The 25,241-nt window shown below is 47.9% G+C and overlaps 1 protein-coding gene across 1 annotated transcript in view; it reads left to right on the top strand.

Annotated features, from left to right (window-relative positions):
* The first annotated feature begins 1,725 nt into the window (after nucleotides 1-1,725).
* The window catches only part of NRG2 (neuregulin 2), an 84,661-nt gene continuing 61,145 nt past the window's right edge, over nucleotides 1,726-25,241 (top strand). The window contains exon 1 of the mRNA XM_009081857.1: nucleotides 1,726-1,896. Within this exon, the coding sequence (XP_009080105.1) occupies nucleotides 1,809-1,896 (88 nt within the window). The 5' untranslated portion in view covers nucleotides 1,726-1,808. The remainder of the gene's footprint in view (nucleotides 1,897-25,241) is intronic.

The raw sequence follows: 25,241 nt of genomic DNA, 5'->3' as shown, positions 1-25,241 counted from the left end.
GGTGAAGAAGTGATCGACCACTGTGTAGCAAAAAGCCATTTCTGGCAGGAAGTCACTATTCCGTGAAGTGTTTCTGGTGAGATCATCATCACCCGCAACCTGGCGGTGAACATGCTTGTAAAATCAGCAAGATGACACAGAGACTGATGTGGTTGCAATCATCAGTGGGAAGAAAGAAGCTAGAGAGGGTAATCAGTGTGGCTTGGCACACCATCTCCTTGAAAACAAAATGAAGCTTTGCCACAGAGAGTGGTGCTGTGAAGGAGCAAGAAATTCCTCCTGATGACTTTGTCTGGCAGAGCAGGGACTTGAGAGGATGTGCAGTAGGAACAAAATGGGACAGATTTTCCTTGTGAAGCCCAGTGCCTGAGTGTGGTGCTTGGGGGTTAAAAGGCTGGGAATGGGTGGCAGTGGGGATTTTGCCTTTATATTTGCCTCTGTCCACAAGAGACAATGGAATAGTGCCTGGTTTTTGTGTTCTTAGCTTAAGTAGGGTATTGCAAAATGGGATAGCCACAGATATGATCCCTGAGCTGGAGAAAATGCCATACAGCAAGCAGTGGAAAAAAGCTTGATCTGCTTAGCTTATCAAAAAAAAAAAAAGATTGAGGGATAACTTGATTACAGTGTGTAAGTACTTCCATGGGAGAAAATACCAGTTGCTGAAGGGCTTTTTAATCTAGAGGAGAAAACAAGAGTAAGAAACAATGGCTGGACAGTGAAGCCAGATATTCCACTTCAGAGCAGGCAGACATTGTTAACAATGAGGGTGATTAACCACTGGGAGAGGATCCCGAGGGGGCTGATACCTCGGTCCTTACTTGATGTCCACACACCAGGCAGGAACACGTCTCTGGAGGACACACTTTGCTCACAGCCGTGGAACTGGATTTGATTCATGGATAACTGGATCGAATGTGCTACCCAATGCCCTATGGCTTATGGCCCCTCTGGGCCTTTGAAGCCCTTAGCTACATCTGGGAATGATTTGGCAGTACTCTGGGGCTTTCCAGCTGGGGATCCTGATGGACTTTTGAGGCGATGTCAGCATGGGCTGCCCCACAGAAGGGAATCGGGCTGAGTCACTCGTCTCATGGTGGACCTGTGGAAAGGGCCTGGTTAACCCCCAAGCAGATAAGACACGGGCTTAGCCAACCCCCTAGAGCTCCCAGAGATGGAGGACAGAGACGAGAAGTGCAGGTAAGGGTTCTCCAGTTATTCCTAGCTTTTGGAAAGACCTCCTGGGACCCCGAAGAGCTGGGTGCAAGGGCAGGTGAAATCATTCTGATTTATGGTGGGAACAACAAGAGGAGGAGAAAGGTCAACTTAACCTCTCTGCAGGGTCAAAGGAAAATGAGAATGGATGGCAAACCTCTGCCCTTTTCTTTAGGCTTCACTACTTCTTGTGTATCACTGTCTGAACCCCAGTGGCTCCCCAAAACACTTATTTCTATGATGCTCCAGAAGCTGTTCAGAACTTGCTTTCAGCCAGAGACAGAATCAGCAAATGGAAAACCACCTCTGGACTTCATGTGTCCAAGACACTTTCAGGAGAGCTTCTCCTGTCCTGTAGCACTGCTCCCCTTACCCTCCCACCACAACCCAGTGCATCTCTTCAGCCAACTGGGAGCAGTGAGCAAACGGTTAAAGTTTTGCTTCTCCACCCAGTGGTGGGTGTTGTCTGTGTCAGAAACAATATAAGAACAGTCGGAAGTTGCAGCTGGCAAGTAACATTTGGAGTAGCAGTCGTGGGGCATATAGATCTGGTGTGGACTGTCTTTTTCTGAGACTGTAAACACTTGTGCAGAATGTCTGAGAACAAGAAAAAAGGGAAAGGAAAGAGCAAAAAGAACAAAGAAGGGAAAAAAGGGGAAAGAGAACCTGACCCAGGAAAAGGTACTTCCCATTTTAACAAATTTTACTTAAAGGAAGAAGAGAGAAGCCAGCAGGAAAGTACTTGTGGGTTGCATGAGGGTGCAAATGCCAGGGAGTGTTTGCCAGGCGAGTGTGCAAATCTCTGCATCTCATTCATATTTTGTGCTGTTACAGGTCTGCTTTTGTTACAGGTCTGCTTTCTTCTTCACCTTCTCTCTTGATTTTTTTCCCTTTTTTTTGGTTTGTTTTCTTTTTTTTTTGTTTGTTTGTTTTGTTTTGTTTAAATATCCACAGCCCCAAGACTTCAGGGCAATGTACTCTTTCATAAAGAGCAATATTTGGCTCCTGTCACAGTGATATAGGAATTGAGGGGGTCTGTGATAATTCTCTGGGGGTTCTGGTGTGCTGTGATTTGCTGTTCAGTTTGTTGTTTCCTTGCTTCTTCCTGAGGTAAATATCCAAAGCCACTATTTTGGAGAGTCACAGGGATTGTTACTTGAGGCAGATCAACTCTCAGAGGTCAGATTTAAGTTACAGCCTCACTTTTTGAGGTAACTGCATTGACTTGTAGTGAAAGACACGTGCACTCGTTGCTGCTCTGCTTATTCGTGAAACCAGACTGTTCCTTAGAGGAGATCTGGCTGTTCCTTGCTGACTGAGTAAGGCAATATTTATGATATTGCCAGGATTAAATGTTTTAACTGATATAGTTTGATTCCTGAGTACATGGGTAGTACAAGAACTGTCTTGGAAAGATAGAGAAGATTTGGTGGTAATGCAGCCCAGTGTAATTCCTTTCTCTGTCATGGTATCAGGGAGGGATTATCCTGGGCTCTTTCTTCTCTGTAGTTTATCTGGCAATGCATTCGGACAGAGCAGCAACTCTGTCAGGCTTTGTGTTTTATCAGTGTTAAAAGAGGCTACAAGCTGGACCAGGTCCTGCTCTGAGCCTGTCAGTCTAGCTCTTCACTCCCCTCGATGCAGTTCTGCTCTTGGTCCTGCTACCATGGTGCTAGTGGCTGCTCTTGACTTGAACAGGTTTGTTTCAGCTTTGCACTGGCATCACTGGTGGCAGGATTTGCCCCTTTCTTTTTCCATCCCTTTACTCTGAACCTGGGGACCCATCACCCTGCTGTGCCCAGTCCAGGGGCTCCTCCACTGGCTCTGCCCTGAGCTGCTGGATTGGCAGCAGATCCTGATGCTGTGGCAGGTTGTCCTCACACGTGATCTCCTGCTTATGACATCAGACCATAGCTGTTGCTGTGGGATCTGGCAAAAGGTTTATGGGATGGCTTCAGGATGGGATGCTTGACACCACCAAGCAGAGGCAACAGCTGCTTGAAGATGACTGTCTCTGCCCAAGGGGCTCAGAAGGGTGCAGGAGTTGGGGACTGTCTCAATTCATGGTCAGGATCACCCTGTCCCTGCCTCTGAAATGCACAGAGGGGGCAGGGCAGTGCTGCATAATGGGCATCTTCTCTGCTGGGTGGTGGGACTGAGAGGCACTGCCTTGGGCACAGTTAGGGCATGAGGTGAACTGGGACTGCCAAAGAAGCAGCCACCTGGGCCATGGCAGGGCCATGGGCACAGCATGTGGAGATAAGGACCAGGTGTGAGCTGAGGGGTCAGACCACAGTCTGTTCTGTAGTGCCACGTCAAAGCCCTGCAGCAGCTCACTGCCTTAGGAGGAACATGGAAAGAGCCTTAACCTGTAGCTACTCATGCTGACAACCGAGTCCTCTGCTGAGACACATTGTCAGGCTGTTTTATCACATATAAATCCCACAACTGGATGCCTTGGCCAGAGTGCAACCCCCCTTTCTCCCTACTAATGGATCCAGAGCAGAATTGTGATGCTTGCCTTGATCCTGTCTGTACCTCAGCCAAAAAAAAGGAGAGGTTCTGTGTTTGACTTGCACGGCATGGCCACCATCCTTCTATTGCATTCCTTGTTATCTGGATTGCTTAGGTCCAGGTCTCTTGTTCTCCCTGTATTGCTGCAAAGGTTGCCCACTGTCTGCTCTGTGGGTCTACGGGAGGAAGACACTTGGTTGTCTGTGGTGCCCCTGAATCAAATTCCACTTTGGGTTGGGTTGGTTGTTTCCCATGGAACCTGTAAATAAACACCTTTTCCATCATGGATCACTGTTGCCATGAGATCTAAGGGGCACCATAGCAATGCTTCCCTAAAAGGACTTTTAAAAGTGAGGAGTACCTCCTCCAGTCACCTCTGACCAGATGCCTCAGTCCTGGTACAAAGACCCTCACCCTGGGCAGCTGCACTCTGGACTGTTTCTTCAGCTTGTGGCTGGACCTCAGTCTGTCTCTCCAGTATGCTCAGTCTGATGCAAAACTCAGCCCTGGCACACGTGAGTCAACTGGCAGGGCACTGCCATGGGAATTTGTGTTCTCTGTTTTTCCCAGGCTGTAGAATTTCCATGCAAATGGGGTGTGCTGACCCCTCGGACCTGGAGACAGAAGAGGAACCTACAAAAATCTTAGGCAGGCTCTGCTGAATTGATCTGGACAGGAACAGGCAGGGAAGACTAAGGGAATGATAACAAGGTGCAAAGACTTCTTCCTTCATACTGCATCCCTGAACAGTCTCTGGCTGCTGAGGGCCAAACTTTGATACCTATGACAACCTGACAGTCTTGATCTACCCTCGTGCTCACAGGTGGCTGCATGGGAGATTATCCTCAGACATCCCTTTGGGGTGTGATCTGTAGAGAGCCCCAGGACAGCTCTGGCACTGAAAAAGACTCCCCCCCTCCCCAACTTCCAGAGGTGATCTCCTAGCCCTACCAGCTGCTCTGGGGGAATTGCTCCAGGTGGTAAAGCTCATCAATGCCAGTGAATCAGAGCAGCAGAAAAACCTCTTGGAGGAAACAGTAGTTTCAGGAAAAAGCATCCATGTGCCACAGGGTGTGCTAGATTTCCCCTGAGGTCTCAGACTCAGGGGAGGAGAGGATTCTTCTTCCACTGTGGCTTTTAACACAATTGTTTTGGCTTCTGTGAATGTGTGAAAGAGGATTGCTGATCTCATGTGAAATGCTAGCTTTGTTCTCAGGACAAGGGCTATCTTTAACCTAAACTCACATTTTTATGCCTCTGGCAATGCAGCTGTCCTTAAGTGAGTGCCTTGGCTACAGCTCTAGCCAGTGGGAAGAGCCTGTGAAGGCCTCCAGAGGGAGATGGTGTCCACCTATGAAGACAAACCATCATGATCCCTCTTTTAGATGTTTGTGACATGCATTGAAAAATAGACAGCCTGTGTCCCACCCAGCACACGTGGAGGGCACACCCTGCAGGGACTACGTGAGCTGAAGGATGTAGGAACAGACCCACAAATTAACGTATAAGGCTCCCACAACGCTGGCAAATGTCAGGTCTGGGAGAGAACTTCCTCACTGCAAAAGAAGATGTACTTTATCAGGCAGTGGATGGCTTAGGACAGTCAGAGACTTGACAATGAGGCAAGACTGTGAGTGCAAAAGAAGCTGCCCTGGCACATTCTGAAAGATTTGGGGTAGTCTTTGGGGAAGTGGGACAAAGACCAGGGCCAATGTCAAAGTTCAGAGCAGAGCTGAGCAGAGCCAGAACTGTGGCAGGGGATTAGGAGGCTAGTGCTCCAGCCTCACAGTGTGACAGGTGGGAGGAGAAGCAAAAGGACTGGAGGAAGCCTTGATAGTGGGGTAGGCAGGGAGCAGGTTGGAAAGGCTCTGTTTCATCTGTACTTTGTGAAGTTACTTGGGGAGAAAAGACCAGAGAAATGTGAAGCATTTGATTGGTTAAATTCCCCAGCAATTCCAGGCATTCTCTCTTATTTTTATTTGGTAGTGAGGAAAACATTGCGTGTGCTTAGGGTTTTTGTTGTTCGTCAGTGCGAACAAGCTGGCAGCACAGGGATTGTGCATTCTCTTGAACTGCCCATGGCAATCGTTAATGCTGGAAAACTACTTGGAGTGCAGGTGAAGAGTCTCTGCAGAGAGTATCTCATGTTTCAGTAGGAACTGGCTTGACCTCTGTTCCCAGATGAGTCAGAACTTGGTAGAAAGGTTGTGCAGAAGAGTATCGCAATTGAAACTCCCAAGGTTTGAAGGAGGAAGGCACTCCTGGGCACAGGCCAGCAGTGGGATTGCAGCAGAAGCAGGTGTACATTGACCAGGTCTGCCAGCTTGGGATGCTTTCAAGTGCTGCCACATTTGCACAGAGTTTGGAGAGGGATGTGGAAGTGCCTTGCAGATGCTGGGTGCAGGCTGTGTGCTGGAAGCTTGTGCTGTTGAAGATACTCAACAGTCATGCAACCAAAACAGCTGCTTCACTGCTGGCCGAGGCACCTCTGTGTGAGCTATGTCCACATTGCAGGGTGAGCATGCAAGAATAAATGTCCTTGTCTTCTGTTCATAGGAAAGACTCAAGTTCTAATGAGCTCTTAGAAATAATAGCCAAAAGGTTTGTTTACAAGAAGGATAACCCACAGCGGATATCCTACAGTAGCAGTTCTGTTTTCTATAAACACCCAGACACACAAGGTACCAGATGTCAGCTGTGCTTCAGGATCTGTCCGCACGCATGTTTTCACTAGACTCTTTCCACAGGCTAAACTTATGGATTGGTGTTCCATGTGGCTCAGAGCATGCAAGTGGCCAGTTACCATGCATTGGTGAGCATGCAGAAACTTGCTCAGCTTTGGGAACGGAGGGGGTCTGACTCACAAGCTCTAGTGATTCATACTGGGGTAAAGGAAGAGGTTGTATGTCCCAGCTGCTTTCTGGTGTTTCCTGGAGCTCCCTCGCACTGCTGGAGGAGGGATTGATAAATGAGCATGCAGCTCTGTTCTTTCACTGTCTGTGGCTCATGGTCTCAGGTGTTAATACAGAAGAGTTACGGGAGAGAGACCCAGCAGGGTTGAGGAATAACCTGTCTCTCCATTCAGGCAGACTACAGGGATAGAAATGCCAGGCAGAGGGGCAGGACAGAGCAGAACTCTACATTAGTAAGTAATCCCACTATGGATCCAAAAGCTGGTGAGTCAGAGCCCTGGGCATCCCGTTTCCAATCCCTTTTTGGAGGTGAGTGTAAGTAACCTGGGAAAGGCAGTCTCTGGTGAGAGGAGGAACATCTGGGCTGCCGACCTTTGAGGTCATGTGCTCAGCTCATTCTCCTGCCTTGTTAATGTGATGGGCCCCAGGTGCAACACAGCTAAAGGAAAGTTGTGCTGCCATGAGCAGCCTGGCTCTGTCATCCTTCCTCCTGCACCTGGACTGCCAGCCTCTTGCTCTGAGTACTGTTCTGATCCTCAGTCTTGGCTCAGTGCTGAGCTGTAATGGGACTGTAGCTGGAAACCAACTGGAGGAGGTGGGATGAGACTAGTCCAGGATGAGCGTGAAGACCTACATCCCAATTCTGTGGCATAAGTCCAGAGGCAGTGAGTGGGGAGGAGATGAGCCTCCTGCTCCCCTGTCCCCTTCTCCTTTTCCTTTGGACTCCAATGAATGCTTTCAGGTGCATAAGAAGGGGTGTACAGCATGGGGGTTGTGTGACCCTGTGCCTTTTCCAGTGCCTGAGAGCTCTGTTAGAGTGAGGCCATGCTCTTGAAATATGCAATGAGTGAAGGTTTGGGCAACATATAGCTTCTGCTTGGGTGTGTTTGTTTTCGTCTGGTAGCAAAGCTTGGTAAAAAACATAGTGTCTCTTGAGGAGAACTTGAAGAAATTAAGTTCAAGAGCAGCTGAGCTTGCAGCTCATGACTAGGATCCTAAATCCAGGCCATTTGTTTTGGTTGAGAAGGAAAGCCCTTCACAGGGCTATAAAGTCCCAGTAAAGGCTGGATGCCCATTCCATGCTGGAGACTGTGTTCAGGGCAGAGGCCATGAGTTAACCGGGAGCTTTCTTTCAGGAAAGCTGCATCTGTGCCACTGAGGACAAGGCTGAGGGCAGCAGAAAGCTGGGTAGAACCCCCCACCACTCCTGGTTCACTCAGAAGCTCCCTCAGTGCTGCATCAAACAACTTGCCCTGGTTCCTTAGCATGTGCTGTCCTGGCAGCTGGTCACCCTCTGCTGATCCTCCCGCACCGCTGAGCCGGAGGGGTGTGCTGGCAGCAGAGGTGCTTGGGGAGGGCGAAGGCCTCTCCACCCAGGCTGGAGCTCAGACATGCATCACCTGCTGCACTGACCTCCTGTCTGGAACAGGAGAACAAAACTCACATGACTGGGCCATGGGACTCTGCCCAAGAGGGAAGCTCTCATCGGACCCACAATGGACTGGTTGGAGCAAAAGTGCCAGTTCCCTCAGTGTCCCATGGGAGTGTCCAGAGCAGGGTGAGACATGTGCAGCCTCCTGGCCGAGTCACTGTCCTGGCTCTGGTGCTGTGCCTCAGGCAGCAAGTGGTGTTAGAACCAATGTGACCTGGGGTGATCTCCTCTCAGCATTGTGTTGTTGCATTTTTGAGATGTTTCAAATTGTAACAACAAATACAAGAGATAATGGTAAAAATTAAACATCTTAGGTAATTAATAACTCTGGTAATTAGGCTTGGCAGACTCAGTCATCAGTCCTTATAAAGAATTTTAAGTTCAGACATGTCAGGAAGGCAAGAGCTCCTCAATAGGAGGAAGAGGTGCTTTGCAGAGGAGGTCAATAAGCCATGCAAGGCTGTCCCTATGGTAATGGGGTGATCAAACTTCTGAGGAGTCTGGTGGTCCTGGAGCTCTTTTAGAGCTTGTCTCATCCTTACTATACCCTTAACATTTTGAATACAATGGAAGTCAGAGCCCAGTTTTTTCTGCTAGATTTTCATCCGTGGTGAGGATGTGGAAGGGAAGGGAACTACATTTGCTCTCCAAGTCTGAGATTCGGTGGTAGACAGCTCAGAAAAATAGACAGCTACAAATGTGTGAGATGGACAGAAAAAGTGCTTTTAGGGAAGCAGTGAAACTTTAATTTACCTTAAAAGTACACCGAAGTCAGGTGCTTTAGTGTTTTGTTTTTAAAAAAAACCCACCAAACACCCCCCAAATTTGAAACAGGTTTCCTACATCATTGACTGATGTTTGGAAGCCCTTCAGAGGGCCCTTTTTGGTGTCAGAATTGGCACATTTGCTTAATCTGAGGGCAAAATCAGGTTGAAATCCATCAGCCAGCAGATGTTTCTCTGCCCTATCTCCCCTGGCTTTGTTGGTGTATGTGTGATATGTACCAGCTGAGCATCCAACCCTCTGGCTTTCAACACCTTTTTGATTTGAAGGCTGTGACTTTATTCCGCTCTGAAGCTGTGTGTGTGTACGTGTGTACATATGTTTGTGCTCACATGAATTTTTCATTCCACTTTGAAGTCCATGGAACTTTGCAGGAATCCCCTGGTTCCTGATGTGCTCAAGCTCTTTGGGAGTGTGGAGATGCCGTTTTAGCTAGCACATTACTCTGGGAGAGCCTGTACTGACCCTGTTGCTCCATGTATGCCTCTTGTACACCTCTTCCTCCAGTCAAATCATTGACAAAACTCCTGTGCTCACCGGCTACATCTCTGGCTCAAAGCACACAAAAAGAGCTCTGTGTTCAAGCTGTTTCCCATCTCTCAGCCTAAGTGCTTCTGGAGAGACTGCTCCTTGCTCTGAGGGCAAACTGGTCTAACTCCAGGAGAAGTACTGGTGTTGGGTTTGTGGCGTCTACTCGGAGCACCTGGTATTGCCCACATTGATGAGCTGAGAAGGCAGATCAGCAAATAGCTCAGTACCCAGCAGGGAACTGGCTATGGATGCTCTTGGGAGGTACCAGGCCAGGGAACTGAGGCAAAGGTGCTCTCCTGAACCTGGCCATGTCCCTCCTGCAATACATGAGTGTTCAGGTGCCTGTCTCCTGTGCCCATTTCCAAGCTCAGGTGAGTGGGACAGGGCTGGTAGAGAAGAATGCAGAGTTTGGGCCGGGCAGAGGGAGGGAGGGAGAATCTTTCAGCTGCAAGCACAGTCCTGCACGCAAGGTAAGCAGCTTCAGATGCACCTATACTAACTTGCTGCTCTCTGCAGGAGAGAAACCTCAGCTGCATTACAAAGCAAAAAAACCCAACCCACCTGCCTGACTTCCATTGCAGAGCTTGGAGCAAGAGGAATACTGGTGGGGTAACAGGCTTGGGAGTCACACTAGTGGCTGCTGTGGGTACATTGCTCTCCTTTGGACAGACAGCTGGCAGTGCAAGGCAGAGCTTCCTCAAGCAGCATGTTTTCAGAGCCAGCCCATCCTACTCCTGTGCCTGTGCTGTCATCCCTCATGGTCGCAGCAGCATCAGCTCTGCATCACACCATATCCCAGCACTGGGCTCTGTGGCTTCTGCCACGAGCCAAGCAAGCTGCAGATCTTGTGTTGTGAATCTCGGTTGCCTGAAAATGTCTGAGGTGTTAAAGTGATTTGTAAAGCCTTGCTAACAGGTCCCAGATCCATGGGTGGAGGTGCTGGAGCAGGGCAGGATGTCTCTCAAAGGCCAGGAGTCTGCCTGATCACTCCTGCCCAGGGCGCAGTTCGTTTCCCTTGTGGAGATGGTGCCGGTTTCATCTGCTCATTCAGGCTTTTGCCTGAAGGGCAAGGACAAGGAATGCAATGAACTTCTCCTTGGCATGGAAGTGTATTTTGCTTCACATTTGTCAATAAATGAGATTAGGTTCTGTATTTGTGCTGAGAGGCTGCGTGAGAGGCACGTTTAATGAATGCTAAAATAAACTCTCCTCCTAGCTCTGGGGTAACAAACACAGCTAAAACTTGCATTGAAGAAGGGGTCCTGACACTGCAGAGATGCCAGTTATATGATCAAGTTAAAGAGAGTCAGCCCACTCCAAAAATTACCCTGGATCTTACATGAAATGATGACTCTGTACCAAAAGCAGTGTGTGTATAAAAGTGTCCCTCCTGCTTCTCTGCTCGAAAAAACATTTCCCCCTCAGTCCTCGGTTGCCTCTCCCAGGCCTTCCAGGTATGAATAGTCTGTGTAGAATCTGAACCTTTTCCCCTAGAAAGGTCATCTCAGGAGGGGCACATTTGGATCAAGGGAGAGACCTGGTAAACTTCTGGGTATTATGGTTTGGGACCCCATGAAGAAACTTGGGTGGATTTCAGGAGAGACATCTTGAATTGTAGAATCACAGAACAGTTTGGGTTGGAAGAGACCTTAAAGCTCATCTAGTTCTACCCCACTGCTATGACCAAGGACCTTCCACTTGACCAGGTTGCACCAAGCCTTGTCCAACCTGGCCTTGAACATTTCCAGGGATGGGGCAACCGCAACTTCTCTGGGCAACCTGTGCCAGTGCCTCAGCACCCTCACAGGGGACAATTTCTTCATAACAGCCAATCTAAACCTACTCTCTTGTCAGTTTAAAATCATTCCCCTTTGTCCTTATAAGTATCTTGGCAAATATGCTGGTGGTTTGGGAAGAAAATGGTAAAAATCTGGAGGAATGGTTTTAGATGATGGTAAAATGAACACTGAAGTTCCCTGTGGGAGGCCAGGGGTGAAGGACAGTGCCCATCCATCCCATGCTGTGGTGGCACCGAGGCTCACAGCAGCAGCCTGTTCCTGCACAATGAGGCTGAGGATCTGACTCAGCTTTCCTGATTCATGGTTGTGCACTTTCAGGCATAAGGGTGAAGAGATTTGTTGATAACCAAAGAAAACCTGTCAATTGAAAAAGGTTCTAGGGAAATGGTCCTTTCTCTCTGGTGTGAAGTCTGCACTGCCCTCATGGTACACAAACACATCCTGAACAAGCTGTGCTGTTGGATAGGAGTGTCGGTGAAGCAGCAGTAAGGACAGTTTTGGGCTGTGTAGCCCTAGCAGCTAGTCCTTCAGTCCTGGCTGCAGTGCATGCTTCTGCCTCTTCGGTGCTCCTCTCTCAGCTCATTTGTTGAGGAGGATTCAGGGGTGCTGATCTGCCCTGCTGATGAGAGTGTGGGTGTTGCATCCCCTGCCCATCCATGACAAGTGACCTTGGCTTCCACAGATGTCACAAGCTTTAGTTTTGTTCAGTAATACTTCTAGCTCCTCTCCTGGCACACTCCCAGGTGTAAGTCTGCCCTCCCGAATCTGCAGACAAGCAGCTGCAATGCTGCTCTTGTTGCTTAGGACTCTCCTAAACTGAAGTTCAGGGAATTGCTCCTTTTTGTGGTCACGCTTATCCATTTTACCTGCTGCTGATGGGCAGAAGAGAAAGCAGGAGTGGCAAACAAATGTTGTGCAATGGAGATATGTTGATAACAGCTTTCAAAACCATCTCTGTCCACATAGCATGTACTTGGTTGGTTGGTTGGTTGGATTATTAGTGCTTCTGGAGAGGTTTCCTTGTCTATCCTATATTTAGAAAATGTGGGCAGGCCATGCAATTTTAAGAAGCAGCCTTGTGTTGGCAGGGCCATTGCTCATTTCATGTGTTGTAACATTCTGTGTTGGTAATGTTTTGAGTCGGTGTTTGAGGGAGATTGTGTGACTCACAGCTCTGGTTTTCTTCTGGGGTTAGGTAGGTGTCTTGTTCGTTTTGGGGGTTTAGAAGGGCAGAAAGGATCAGCTGTAATCTGAAGCACTGCCAACAGTTTGGGTTTTATTGCCAGAACTGTGATAATCTGGTATTTCCCGTAAAGCCCCAGGTGTTGTGCTTGCTTTATTTTCTGGGACTCTCCAATTTCTCTTATCCTTTGTCATCACAGGACAGAGCCAGACAGTGTGTCCTTTATGGGCCCTAATCATTCACAATATCAAAGGTAACAGCAAGCCTCAAGCACATCTCTGGGTGGGTAGCTCATTCTGCTTAACTCAATATTACCATTTTTAAGAAGTAGAAGAGGCCCAGTTCATGATTTCCAAGTGAGTAGAGTTGTGTGTGTGGCATTTGCCTGTCCTCTCTTCCTTTCCTTTTTCCTTTTTCCTCTTTTCCTTTTTCCTTTTTCCTTTTTCCTTTTTCTCTTCTTACTCTTTTTTACAGGTCAAAAGAGGCACTGAATATCTCATATTTGCAGTCTCCTCCAGAGATGGAGGGCCCCATGTCTCTGAGCCAGCCCCATCTCTTCCACCACATGCAGGCACTGCAGCTGCCTCGCTGCAGTAGTGGGGGCTTGGCCTCAGAGTGGCTTGGGTGCTTCCCCCAGCAGCAGCATTTTTCTACGCTGGAGCCTCAGGGCTTGTCTGCACAGGGAGGCTCTTGCAAAACATGCTTGGCCTAGGGTGTGAATTTAAAGGGAAAGAACTGTTCTGCACCAGAGTCCTGTCTTAAACCCTCTTATTCTGCAGAAAAATACTGATATTTTTAACCATCTGGACTTGGTGGAACAGCTGGTCTTGACCTGAGCAGCCAAGGGCTCTTGTGGAGCACAGTTCTGAGCTGGCCTTGGGTTAGCATTACGTAGGAGGTGAGGGGTTAGGGTGTGAGGCTGGTTCTCTCAGGCTCCCTGTGCACCCAGGAAAAAGGGACTGCCCCAGAACACAGCCTGCCTCAGGGCTTCTTGGTACCCTCTGGAGAAGCCACACTGAATAGAGAGGCAGCGCAAACCAGCCTGAGTTGACAGTCCTCCTTGCTCAGAATTGGGCTTGAATTAGGTGCTCGAGTCCAAACCTGTCAGAGCAGCCTGGGACTCAACTCAGTGAATTGCCCTGAGTCAGCAGTCCTTCTGCACTGTGTTTGCAGTCCACATGAGCCAGCAGAATCCTGGGGCAGGGTGCTGCAGGAGGTACCTGGAGCTGTGGTCCTTTGCTTTGTAGACCATGAATATGGTCCTCACTGAGCTATCGGACTGGCCACCCTTGTTTTCCTCTGTCTCCCTCCTGTTCAAGAGCATGAAGCTTCCTGAAGCCTTCTCCTCAAATCCACCCCTCCAGCACTGTCTCAGCCCCACCACGCCAAACCTGAGATGCTGGGAAATGGTTCTGTGCAGAGCTGAAGGTGGTCCATGGGTGGACTGTGCCTCCTGAGCTGGAGGCAGAGGCATGAGGGTGGTCCCCATCCCGACTCCTGCTGGTGGATGGAGGTCCTTTGCATTTAGGAGCAGTGAAAGGGACCCTGAAACAACTTGAACCTCACAGGATTGAAATCTGAGGTCTCTGAAAGGCTAAGGAACACCATGACAGTACAGAAAGTCATGTACAGTTAGCATTCCCTGTGTCTCTGTGGAGGCCAAAGGTGGAAGCCCAGACATCCCTAGCTGCTCCCAGCTGGTTTCATTTGGCACATCGGCATCCCCTGGAAGTTGTTGTCACTGCAGTCACTGAAGACAAGAGCATAGCAGGACTGGCAGAAAGGCAGAGACATTTACATGAAGCATAGGCATGCTGTCAGCTGGATAAACTTGGGAAAAATGCACGTGGGGGTTATCCCTCTGGGCATCAGGGCAGAGAACCAGCTCTGTCCATGAGAGTGCAGAAGACTTCCCCACTGGGAAGTATTCAAAAGGAGTAAGTGATACTTGCTGCCATGAAGTATATAAGTCCCTGTCTAGCACGGAGCATGGTCGGACCCAACGTGGCAGCCTCTCCCACAGTGTGGTGGTCTTCCCTGGCTGCTGTCATGTGTCTGTACCTGTCATGAGTCCCCATGTGTCACCGGAGCCTTCCCCTGTTCTTTGCTGCTGTAGTCACCCTGCTAACAGAGCTGGCTGCTTGAGAACTCATCAGGGCTGAAATGATTTATTCCTCAGCCATTTATTGCAAATGAACCATTGGAAGGCTTTCAAAAGCCATCTTCTCTTGACCTAAGTTCAGCTGAATGTTTTCGCAGCATCAGCTTTACATAACAAGTCAGTAGAGGGAAGTTCTGGGAGAATAAGTTTGTGTTGATAAACAGTCCTTGCTGACCAGGATGTCCCTCTCAAAGTTGCCTGTTATTTAGAGGATCACTGAGCCAACTGCCCTAGAAAAATGGGATGGCTTGCTTGTTTACTCTGGCTGTCTGATAAAAGCACAAAACACCCTTATGACTGCAGGTAGTACTTTGTTAGCATCTAGACTTGAGTGAAATCTCTTGGTAGAGCCCTAGCACCCCAAATTAATTCCAGTTGGTAGGGACAGGAGAACATCACATGGGCTGACAACTGGGTGGGGAAGACCATGAACAATGGATTAGGATAAACAGCAGTGTGTCGAATTGTCAGGGGAGTGAAGGAGAGTGTAGCCTTGGGAGCTAGAGTTGTGCCAATTGCGGCCCTTCGTGATGAGTTGCACAGAGTTAACCTCTGCTGCGTCTCCTTGGGCTCCTGCAGTGATTCCAGGGAGTCTGTGAGTACTCTCAGGACGTGGGATCTGTTTGTTGTTAGTTACCTGGGAAGGTTGTTTGGAATATCCTTAACAGGGCAGGGCTGGCGTGTGATCCTGTCTGAGGTGTCCCTTCAGCTTTTGTTCGTGTTCACAAAGACGCTCCCAGTTAATTAGCTGATATTTTGTCCAGACATTTATTTGCCACTAAATTACAAAGGGAGGGGCACAAGTTGAAAAATTAGATAAGAAGCATAATAGTGTAGGCTGTGCTTGACTGTGATTTTCCATCTTCATGATCTGGCTTAGGATGAGAGCCAGGTAACTGCTGGTGTAGGTCCTTGCTCAAAAGCACTATTAGAAAAGCTAATTCTTCCTCTCTACATGTATGGGGGTCCTGTAATTACAAAATCTGGGATGGATCTTTCCTCTGTGTGTGTATGGGGGTCCTGTAACTACAAACACCACCATCTAGGTGAGAAGAAAGGCTTTCTTCTCTTGGTGTCTCAGGCTTGAGGGAGGAGGCTGACACAGGAGGGTGATGAGCAGTCACCTTTCATGGGATGTGAGTACCAGTGGAAACTCAGCTTCAGCATCCTGAAGTCAGGGAGAAGGTGTGACCAGCTAGCCACACAGCCTTGAAGCAGCACTGAAGTATTTCTGAACTGTGTCCTCCCAAGGCACCATCCTAAACTGGCAGAAAATCAGAAAAGCAGCACCAAGATTCAGATGTCTGCCTGAGAGGGTGATTCAGGCCCTCTCGATTTCATGGAGACAAGGCTGCTGGGAGCTCTTCAGTGAAATGTGAGAGGTAGTCAGCACCTCCAGAAATGAAAGGAGGAGCTTAAGAGTGTCATTCAAGGTTTTAAAGATCATTGATTTTGCAAAGGAAAGAAAAATTCATCCACCTCACAGCCAAGGTGAATTGAGACAGGAAGGACAAAGATGAGCAATTTTGGTTACCTGTGGTTGATAGCAGCTGGCACGGGCAGGGAGAAGAAAGCGGAAAGAAGAGGCAGTGTAAAGGGCAAGACAAAAGGAGAGATGAGGTACATCTTTGGAATGATGGAACAGCACTTCTGCATTTGGGGACAAGAGGAGCCTCACAGGTCTCAGTAGCTGACAGTGTGACTGGGTTCCTTGTCACCTGCTAACTAGTGCCCCATACTGACAGCCTTTCTGGCAGGGACCCTGGGCCTTTTTCCAGAGGGGATCCAACTGTTGCCGAGATTGTGAGGTTGGGATCATGTATAACCTAGAAGTCATCCTGATCCTGGGGCACTCTGGGATGCAGTGCAGTACAAGGTTGGGTTGTGTCTGGATCCTGGTGAGTTGGATGAATGTTGCAGATCCCCCCTCAGTGGGGAGAGCAGGGGGGATCTGGCAGGGATGTGGTCTACTCAAGTTCTGAGTGGTTCTTCCAAGCTTATTCTTGTAATCATCTGATTGTTGTCCCCTGAACCATGTGTTTGGACCTTTCCAGGTTGATTCTGTAGACACAAAGGACTATCCAGCATCTCAGCACCTCTCCACCTTCTACACATTTATCAGAAATGAAGTCACATACATAGGATATTTAGACTGAGCATTTCCTACAAAAATGTACCCCGTCAGAGGAGACCCCACTATTTCCATCAGGTCTTTCATAGTGTGCCTCAGATGTCCTTTTTTGGGTTCTAGATGGTTGTGTTCCTCTGCATGGAGCCATTCAAGGATGGCTTGAGGAGATGGTGAAGGGGAGAGGAGCAGTTCTGGAGGAATTTTGCTCAAGCTGTAGTGTCTGGGCAGAGACCATTGTCGCTGGTCCAGCTTCACTGCTTCCTTGCTTTTCCCTGTCACTCCTGTATGGAGATGGGAACCATCCATGCTCATACTACAAGGTGAAATCCAAATTGTGCCCTGCCTTTTCTCAGGTCTTCCTTGGATCTCAAACTCCTTCTGCTTGTTGTCACTGCTGCTTAAAACTGGCATTTGTGGTGGCATCCAGAGGTCCTGGCTGCAGCATTGTTCCCCTTGTGCTATTCACAGCACAGAGTCATAACAAGACACAGTCCCTGCCCCAAATATATTAAGTGGGATCTTTGAGAGAGGAAATGGAAGCACAGAGAAGGGATGTGAATTGTGCCACTTTACGCAATATTTCTGGGATAAAACCCAGCACTATTAATAGCTTTTTGCTCAACAACCATCTTTTGTTCAGAATTCTGGTTTTCACCTTAACTTGTTCGTGTTGTGCAGGATCTGTTGCCCAGTTGGGTGAAATTTCCCACTTTGTGACCTACAGCTAGATGTGAGGCAGGTCCAATAAAGCCCTGTCCAGTCTGAACCTGGAATAGTGTTGTTCCTGCTTGGGCCACCACCATGTTGCCTATTGTCTCTTCTTTGCCCACATTTCACTGCTGCATCATTGGTCTTTGTTTTTGGTTGCTTGTATTCTGCAATAGCTTGTAACAAATTACTTGTGTCACACCTTCCTGTGTTTCCCATCTTCCCTAAATCCTTCCATGGAGTGGCTGGATAGCCAGCAAGGATTGGCTCACATCACAAACCCAAATTACCTTTACCTTCTTTCCCACTTGTTGCCCATGAATATTCTATAAAGTGATCTTTCTGCCAGAAATGTTTGTGGAAGCAGAAACTGTTGATTAAATTTTAACGAAGAGTCACAGGAAGCAAATTTTAAAATTGCAACTGTATGTTTGTGATAATAAGAGCTCTGTCACTGCTGTCAGGGGCTAGAATTGATGGAGGCCACAAAATCTCTTTATCCAACCAAAATGAGCCGGAGTTGCTTGATTTCTTTTTTTTTAAACACAAGCCACAAACTGCTCATGAGCAATTTACAAGCCAAAAATTAGCCAGGATGGCTTTCCAGAGAATAGTTCTGAAGAATATCGCAATAAGCAATATTCAAATATAAAACAAGGGAAAATAAGGATAAAAAAATTAATCAGGAAGAGCTGACATCCTTGAGACTCCTGGCAGCTGTAAATCAGCCTGGTTGGGGGACATTTCAGTGGAAGCCACCCATCACTGTGCTCCAGTGGGGGTCCAGAGCTAGTCAGAACAATGCTGGGAAGCCGCACTCTGGACAAGGCAGGAGACACGCTGTGTTAGTGTCTCCACTGGGCAGTGCCCAGAGTCCCAAACGGAATTTACAGCTAGCTGCTTCCCTACAGCCCATAGAGGAGGGTGGCCCTTCACTGCAGGGCTGGGGTGCTCCCTGGGCTCGGCCAGGGCTTCTCTGCAGATCGTGTTCTCTTCTGCAGAGGGTCCTGCTGGTCTCCGTGGAGAGGTCAGTGCGTGGGAAGGGAGCAGACGTCGCGCCCATCGCTCCAGCAGCGGCACAGACCCGGGGCATCCTGGGCCTTGGGACAGTATTATAGTGCAGGGTGGTAATTCCATCCACACTTGGTGGGGTTTGGGCTTGTATGTATCTGGTTGCCGTGGAAAAGTTGTCTCAGGGATGATCTTTAGTTTCTTTCCTGTGTTTGGATGAAAAACAGACCTGCGGTCACTTCTGGTAGCAGTGCTTTAAAGCCTTTCTTCAACTAGCAGCAAAACTTTTAATCTTTCTAATATAACATTACAGAGAACAAGCAGGGCTCTAATGCAAGCCCTGGGGTCTCTTGTGGGGAGATCCCGATAAAAACACGGTTTTCTGTTTTGGAAATACCCTCTGGTGGATTTGTTTCTCACCAGAGACAATGGTGAACTTTCAAAGTAAGCAGAGGCATGGAAAAAAACCATTGTAATTAAGACTGCAAGTGGTTGGCTTTTGTCACGGAATGCTAGGGAATATTGGTTTATAGGTTAAAAATTAAACATCCCCCACCTCAGTGCTAGAGATGCTAATTGAATTTGTTTGTCCAGACATTACAGTGCTTTATTTTCCTGTGAATCCCTGCTTTGTGTGGTGTTTCACCTGGCTGTGTGTGAAACCCCAGGATGTCCTCTGGCCCAGGACTTCCTGGGAGGTAGAAATGTCAAAGAAATTTTGCCAGCTGGGCTGCCACATCTGACCTTCACCTGACCTCTGCCTGCCCTGAATTAACATCCCGTAACTGATCCCAAGCTTTTCTAATTTCTCTCTACTTGCTGATGTTAAGCAAGTTTAAAAACACTTGTTAAGCTGACTCTCGCTGTTAATTCTGCTGGGGCAGGGAAGGAGGTGGATGTTGTGCTGGGACTGTGCTGGTCTGTGCTGGGATGACCAGTCCCTCCCCAGTGTGGTGTTGCAGATCTGTGGTTATGCTCTTCCTGACCTCAGACTTCACACCTCAGTAACTCATCCCCTCTGGGGTCCTCATTCTATTTAAATGTACTATATTGAGAGAGGAGGAAAGAGATCTCCAGAAGTGCTTGGCTGTTTGAAGCTGAGAGTGGATCCCTGGTCCTTCACCTTTACACCTGACTGTGATGCACACAAGACATGAGTAGGCAGAGAGGGAAAGGTTTGCTTGGCAAACCTGGCACCTCCCTCAGAGACTTAGTTGCATTTACCTGTTTGCAGTGGTCCCCGTGCTGACTTACCTGAAGGACTTGGTGAGTGTGTTTGGGGTTGTGCTGTACCCACGCATTGCAGTGGGTCTTGTTTTTGCAGGTTTACCTGAGTCATAGAATCATCATAGAACCATAGGCTGGTTTGGGTTGGGAGTGACCTTAAAGACCATCTAGTTCCAACCCCCTTGCATGGGCAGGGACACCTTCCACTAGCCCAGATTGCTCCAAGCCACATCCAACCTGGACTCAAATACTTCCAGGGATGGAGCAGCCACAGCTTCTCTGGGTAACCTGTGTCAGTGCTTCACCTCCCTCATGACGAAGAATTTCTTCTTGCAATGCTCCCACCAGTCCATGATGGTCTGTCTGCTGTCCTACCACCCTTGGGAGAGCCCAGTTGGTGCAGGCAGTTTCTGTTAAAAGAATTTCAGCTCCCCTTTAATTGAGCTTTTCTCCCCTATGTTTTAAAGCAACACTCCTGTGATTCATAAGCCACCACATAGGGTTTTTTTCATCCCGTTCTAGAACAAATGATATTCCACTAATGGCTATTTACATCTGCGAATTCTCCCCTGTAACCTGAAACCCTTTGCCATGACGTAAGGGTCTATATATGGTTTCATGTACAGATTTCATAATAAGCATTTAATGAAACAAGTTTTTTTTTGCTCACTTAGATTGTTTTGTCTCCTGGGGTGAGGTTTTCAATCACTTTCCTTTGGTGATTGAAAGATGATGGATGCCACCCAAGTCTTTACCAGGGTACTAGGGCAAGTAATTTGTGCTTAAGTGTTCAGTGTCTGAAACAAAGGATTAATGTATTTTAAAGTTTTAATGCTCTGGGTAATTTGTTTGTTGGCTGGGTCTGGACTGGCAGTCCACAGAGGATGGGTGGGCAATTTTTCTAGCTGATTGTGAAGATAGAGATAAAACTATATTTTATGAATTGCTGTTTCCAAGGTCATCTGGAAATTGAGCAGTTCATAAAACATATCTTTGTTCAAAGATATATTTGATTGTATAAAATATGATCCCAGAATCAATTGGGTACAAACAAGATGTTGCCTTTAGGGTTGAAAACACATTGTTAGAGGCATGAAGAGCAGAAATTGTCGCTGCTGTCTTTGTGTGGCTATTGTTTTTGGTCTTAATAGGAACAGAATGAATGACATTTTTCCACCAGACCACTTATGCTCAACTATACCTCCAGGACAACTTCCTGGCCAAAAATATTCAAAACAAACAAACACAATAGCAATTCTACTCCAATTACATTGTTTGCAAACCAGCTAGTGTTCATAGAGTACTAGGTTTGGCAAATCCAAGCACTTTAGCCCTGGATTTTAATATTGGATATTTGTATGTGAATCACTTGTAGCTCTTGTGCTGTTCAGGTAAGCATTTGCAAGGCACATGCATGGGCACTGCCAGCAGGGCTGCCCAGTCTGTGATAAAAGCATTACCTAATGTCTTAACATTTTGGGTGAGCTGCCTCAGTATTGGGAAGACATCCTTGCCCAGTGGCCAGATGCTCATTGATTTTAATGCAGCTGAGATTTCAGCCTTGGGCTCTGGACCAAATTATACACAAATTTCAAAACTTTCACTTGAAAGAAGAATAAATTTTGAAGTGTGGGAAAGAGATAGAGGAGGAGGAATTTATCAGTTGCTCTTAGATATAAGTGGACCCAGGATTTGTAAGAGGAGGTTGAATTTTCTGGCTTTGTGGCACCTTTTCATAGAAACATTAAGGTTTGAAGAGACCTCTAAGATCCTGTGGTTTGAGCTGCCAGAGGGATCCTATAGAGAGCAAACCTAAATCGACAAACCTGCTTGTAACTTTCCAGTCAGTTTTATTTGGTGATGGGAATGGTCATGGCAATGCTGCTTGTTGCAACTCACAGTTCTAAATCATTGTGGATTTAAATGCCGTGGATTGATGTAGTCACTGAGACAGAAGACTACAGGAACCTAGTTAAGGGGAAAAATCTTGCATGTTAGGGGAGCTATGGGACATGCAGGGACGAATAATGCAGCTGTTTTGGCTCCAGCAAGGTTTTCATGCTCCATTCCAACCCCAAGTCTGCTGATCTCAGTCTTTCAGCATCTTCACACTTCCAGTCATCTGGGTCCTCTCCACATGGGAAACGTCTGGGTCTGTTCTCTGTGTCAGCTGGGTGGATGTCCTCGGCAGACCTTCTAGGATCTGGAGGAGTGGCTCCTGCATTGTCATATCTGTGTCTGCAGCTGCCAAAGTGGGACCTCTCCCAGGAGCACAGAGATGAGGCTCTGACTGCTGCTGGCACACCTCTATGGGAAGGGCAAAACAGCAAGGTGCATGCCAGATATGGAGTGTCCTTGGAGAGTGTCTCTTGTGTCCTTGAAGAGCCTGTTCTTTGTAGTTACTGCACAGGTAGACCCATGGATAGTAGAAATGAGGTGTAAATCCCCAAAGTGAGCCACGTTGTCTCCTGCTGGCTCCTACTGTCCCTGCCACCTGAGGGTGGTGAGGCACTGGCACATCCAGAGAAACTCTGGCTGCTCCATCCCTGGAAGTGTTCAAGGCCAGGCTGGATAGCCTTGAAGAGCCTGTTCTTTGTAGTTACTGCACAGGTAGACCCATGGATAGTAGAAATGAGGTGTAAATCCCCAAAGTGAGCCACGTTGTCTCCTGCTGGCTCCTACTGTCCCTGCCACCTGAGGGTGGTGAGGCACTGGCACATCCAGAGAAACTCTGGCTGCTCCATCCCTGGAAGTGTTCAAGGCCAGGCTGGATAGCCTGGTCTAGTGAGTGGCATCCCCGCCCATTGGGGTGGGGTGGTGAGGCACTGGCACATCTCCCTGCCTATGGCAGGGTGTTGGACTGAGTTGAGATTTAAGGTCCCTTCCAACCTGAACTGTCCTATGGTTCCATGATCCTGTGATCACAGATCTAGTAGGAGAAACATGTCTCTTTGTTGATTCAAATCCTAATAGTGGCTGCAGCAAAACACTGTCCCTTGGAAATGGAAACTTGACATTGTTGTTTATCTGCCATGTGTTCCTGCCCAGGACACTGAGATCTGAGTGAGCTCTGCAAAGATGGCCCTGAGCACTTCTGACCATCCTTTTTGCATAAACTGAAACCTAAGTTGCCTAAAGCATAAAGCATGTTACAGATACATTATGTTTTATATTCTGGGTTTGGAGCCTGTCGTTACCCACTGGTGGATTGCAGCAGAGGCTGGTATGGGTGATGTGCCATCAAGCTTCTGGACTGTGTGTGATCTGTGGACATTGTGTCCATTTGTGAAATAAATCCAGGGTCATTTGACAGCTTCACTTAAATCCAGCTTTGTCACCTCCAGGAGCATTGGAGGGTCACAGACTCAGGGGAGTTCTCCTGACCTTGCCACCAAGGAACTGAACTCTGTTCAGAGTCCCAGCCACAGACACCACAGCCTGCCTAGGTGCAGAGTAGAGATTGCCTTTTTACCCTCTCTACAAAAACCCAGAAAACAGGAGGACAAACACAGAGTGTGTAAAGTGGCAGAGGACAGGTGTCCTCACCTGAGGATTGCAGTTGGGTGGGGGGAGTGTGCAGAAAGCCATCACTCTGATGTAGGCATGTCAAGGCATCACCTGTAAGTTTGTAGGTCTTAACTCTCCTTGCAGCTTCCCCATTCCTGTGAGAAAGCATTTTTCAGCCTCCCTTTCCCATGGCCAAGGGAGTTCAAGCTAAATTGCCTTCCTCATCAGCTGCTTTGAGAGACACAGAAGGATCCTGTCCTCCCAGTTCTCCACATTCACTTACCTAAACACTTCGACACCCACTGTATGCCAGGCAGTGTTGGGGAGCACTGCATCCTTTAGGGGAGGCCAGGAAGGTAATCAAATATCCCTGTGATGTCAGTTGTCCGGAGATCCCAGATGTGTCTGCAGATTGTTCACAGCTCAGGAAGCAGTATCTGTGGCTGGCATTGCTGGCTGTTACAGACTTCACTGAGCACCTTTCCCAGGGTGGCTGCTCCTGCTTTGTGCTGCCGAGGGGTTGTTTATGTAGGATGCTCTGTGGGTGGGATGTGGTTTTGTCACCGCTCCATTGTTGGACTGTGTTTGGGCACTGTGCCCGTGTGTGATTAATGATGTTTTGAGTGGAGGCTCTGAGGTGCTTGCAAGCAAACTGCAGGTACCAGAAGTAAAAGAGGTGTTGTTATCATCAAGGTACTTCAGTGTTGTATCAAATGTAATCAGAAGTTAATTAATTAGTGCAGTGTATACATATAAGTCCTCTTAAGGTGGATGTTCAAGGAACTCATATGGTGTAATTTGGATCTCAGGGTTTTAGACTTTTGTAACCCTCTCCTCGCCCTGACAAGGTGGTGACATGGCAGCAGATGCCAGGACTGCTATCAGAGGGCAAACCTCTCCTGAAAAGGTCTCTTAGTCAAACATGGCTCTCAAAAGAGCAACAATTAGGAGACTGTGTGCATTTTTTGATCCTGGCTCTGACATGTTTTAGGGTTAATTCTTATGGCTTACACAGCTGGTGTAGGCTGGGATCTAATGGTTGCTTGGATTTCATCTTACCTTGGTGTGAGCAAAAAACCTTCTGCTCTACCAGGATGAAACCTTCCTTTCTGCAGCACAGCATACCCTCAACATGGTTGTCTGCTAGAAAAATTGCCTAGAATGCAGCTGCCTCTTCTGTCCAACACCTCAGATGCTGTGAGGCTGGTAGTTCTTCACCCCCATGGAGAGGAGACTCGAATTTGGAAAGATGAGGGGTTGACAGGACTGGAAGGTGAGCAGAGATACAGATCCTAAGCTGTGGCTTCAGTCTGACAAGCACAGCCAAAACCCTCCTCCTCATTTTGGTGAACCCAGTGGCAGTGGTGTCTGAGTGATGGGTGTTGCCAGTCCAGCTGTGGAGGAGACCACAGCTGGCAGAGCAGTTCCATAAGATCCAGATGATGAAGAGCTGAAACAGCAGCTCAGGCTGTGCCAGGGTGATGGGGTGACATGGGTGACCCTGGGTCAGCATTTTGGCTCTGACAGAAGCTGTAGTGGTCCCATCTGAGCAGCAGTAACCTGTACAGAGGACTCTGGGAAGCCAGGAATTGGTGGAAATATGGGTGAAGTTGATCTGGACCCCTCTTGGTATACATCTGAGGCTCTTTGCCCAGAATAGCATGTTATTTTGATGTGTATGAAGCTAGTGACTTTGTTTTCCCAGTGCATTTGAAAAAGTACCTAACAAAGAGGAGATTAATATGACCCAAAATGTTCAGAGCACTAAAGAAAGGGGGCACTTAAAATCCTCTGATCTGTTTGAACCAAACTCATGACTTTCTGAGCTGCAAGTCTGTGATTTGCACAGGGCAGAGATGGGAAATGGGTAAAAACCTGAAAATGAACCAAAATGTAAAACTTTGACATACTCCAGTATTAGCACTCTGTGCTGCTTTGGTCTCTGGAGCTACTTTAGTTTACTGCTGAAGAAGGTTGAAAGGTGATTCAGTCATAGTTTACAAGTACCTAAAAAGGGAAGGGGTTTCTGGTTGCTAGATGGGATTCAAATTTACCAGAGAAAGGCAGAGATCTCTTGGCTGGAAGCCAAAGTTAGAGAAATTTACACTAGGAATAAGGGCTGCAGTT

Source organism: Acanthisitta chloris, unplaced genomic scaffold (genome assembly GCF_000695815.1).
Source record: "Acanthisitta chloris isolate BGI_N310 unplaced genomic scaffold, ASM69581v1 scaffold1079, whole genome shotgun sequence".
Lineage (NCBI taxonomy): Eukaryota > Metazoa > Chordata > Aves > Passeriformes > Acanthisittidae > Acanthisitta > Acanthisitta chloris.
This window is presented reverse-complemented; position numbering and strand designations above follow the sequence as displayed.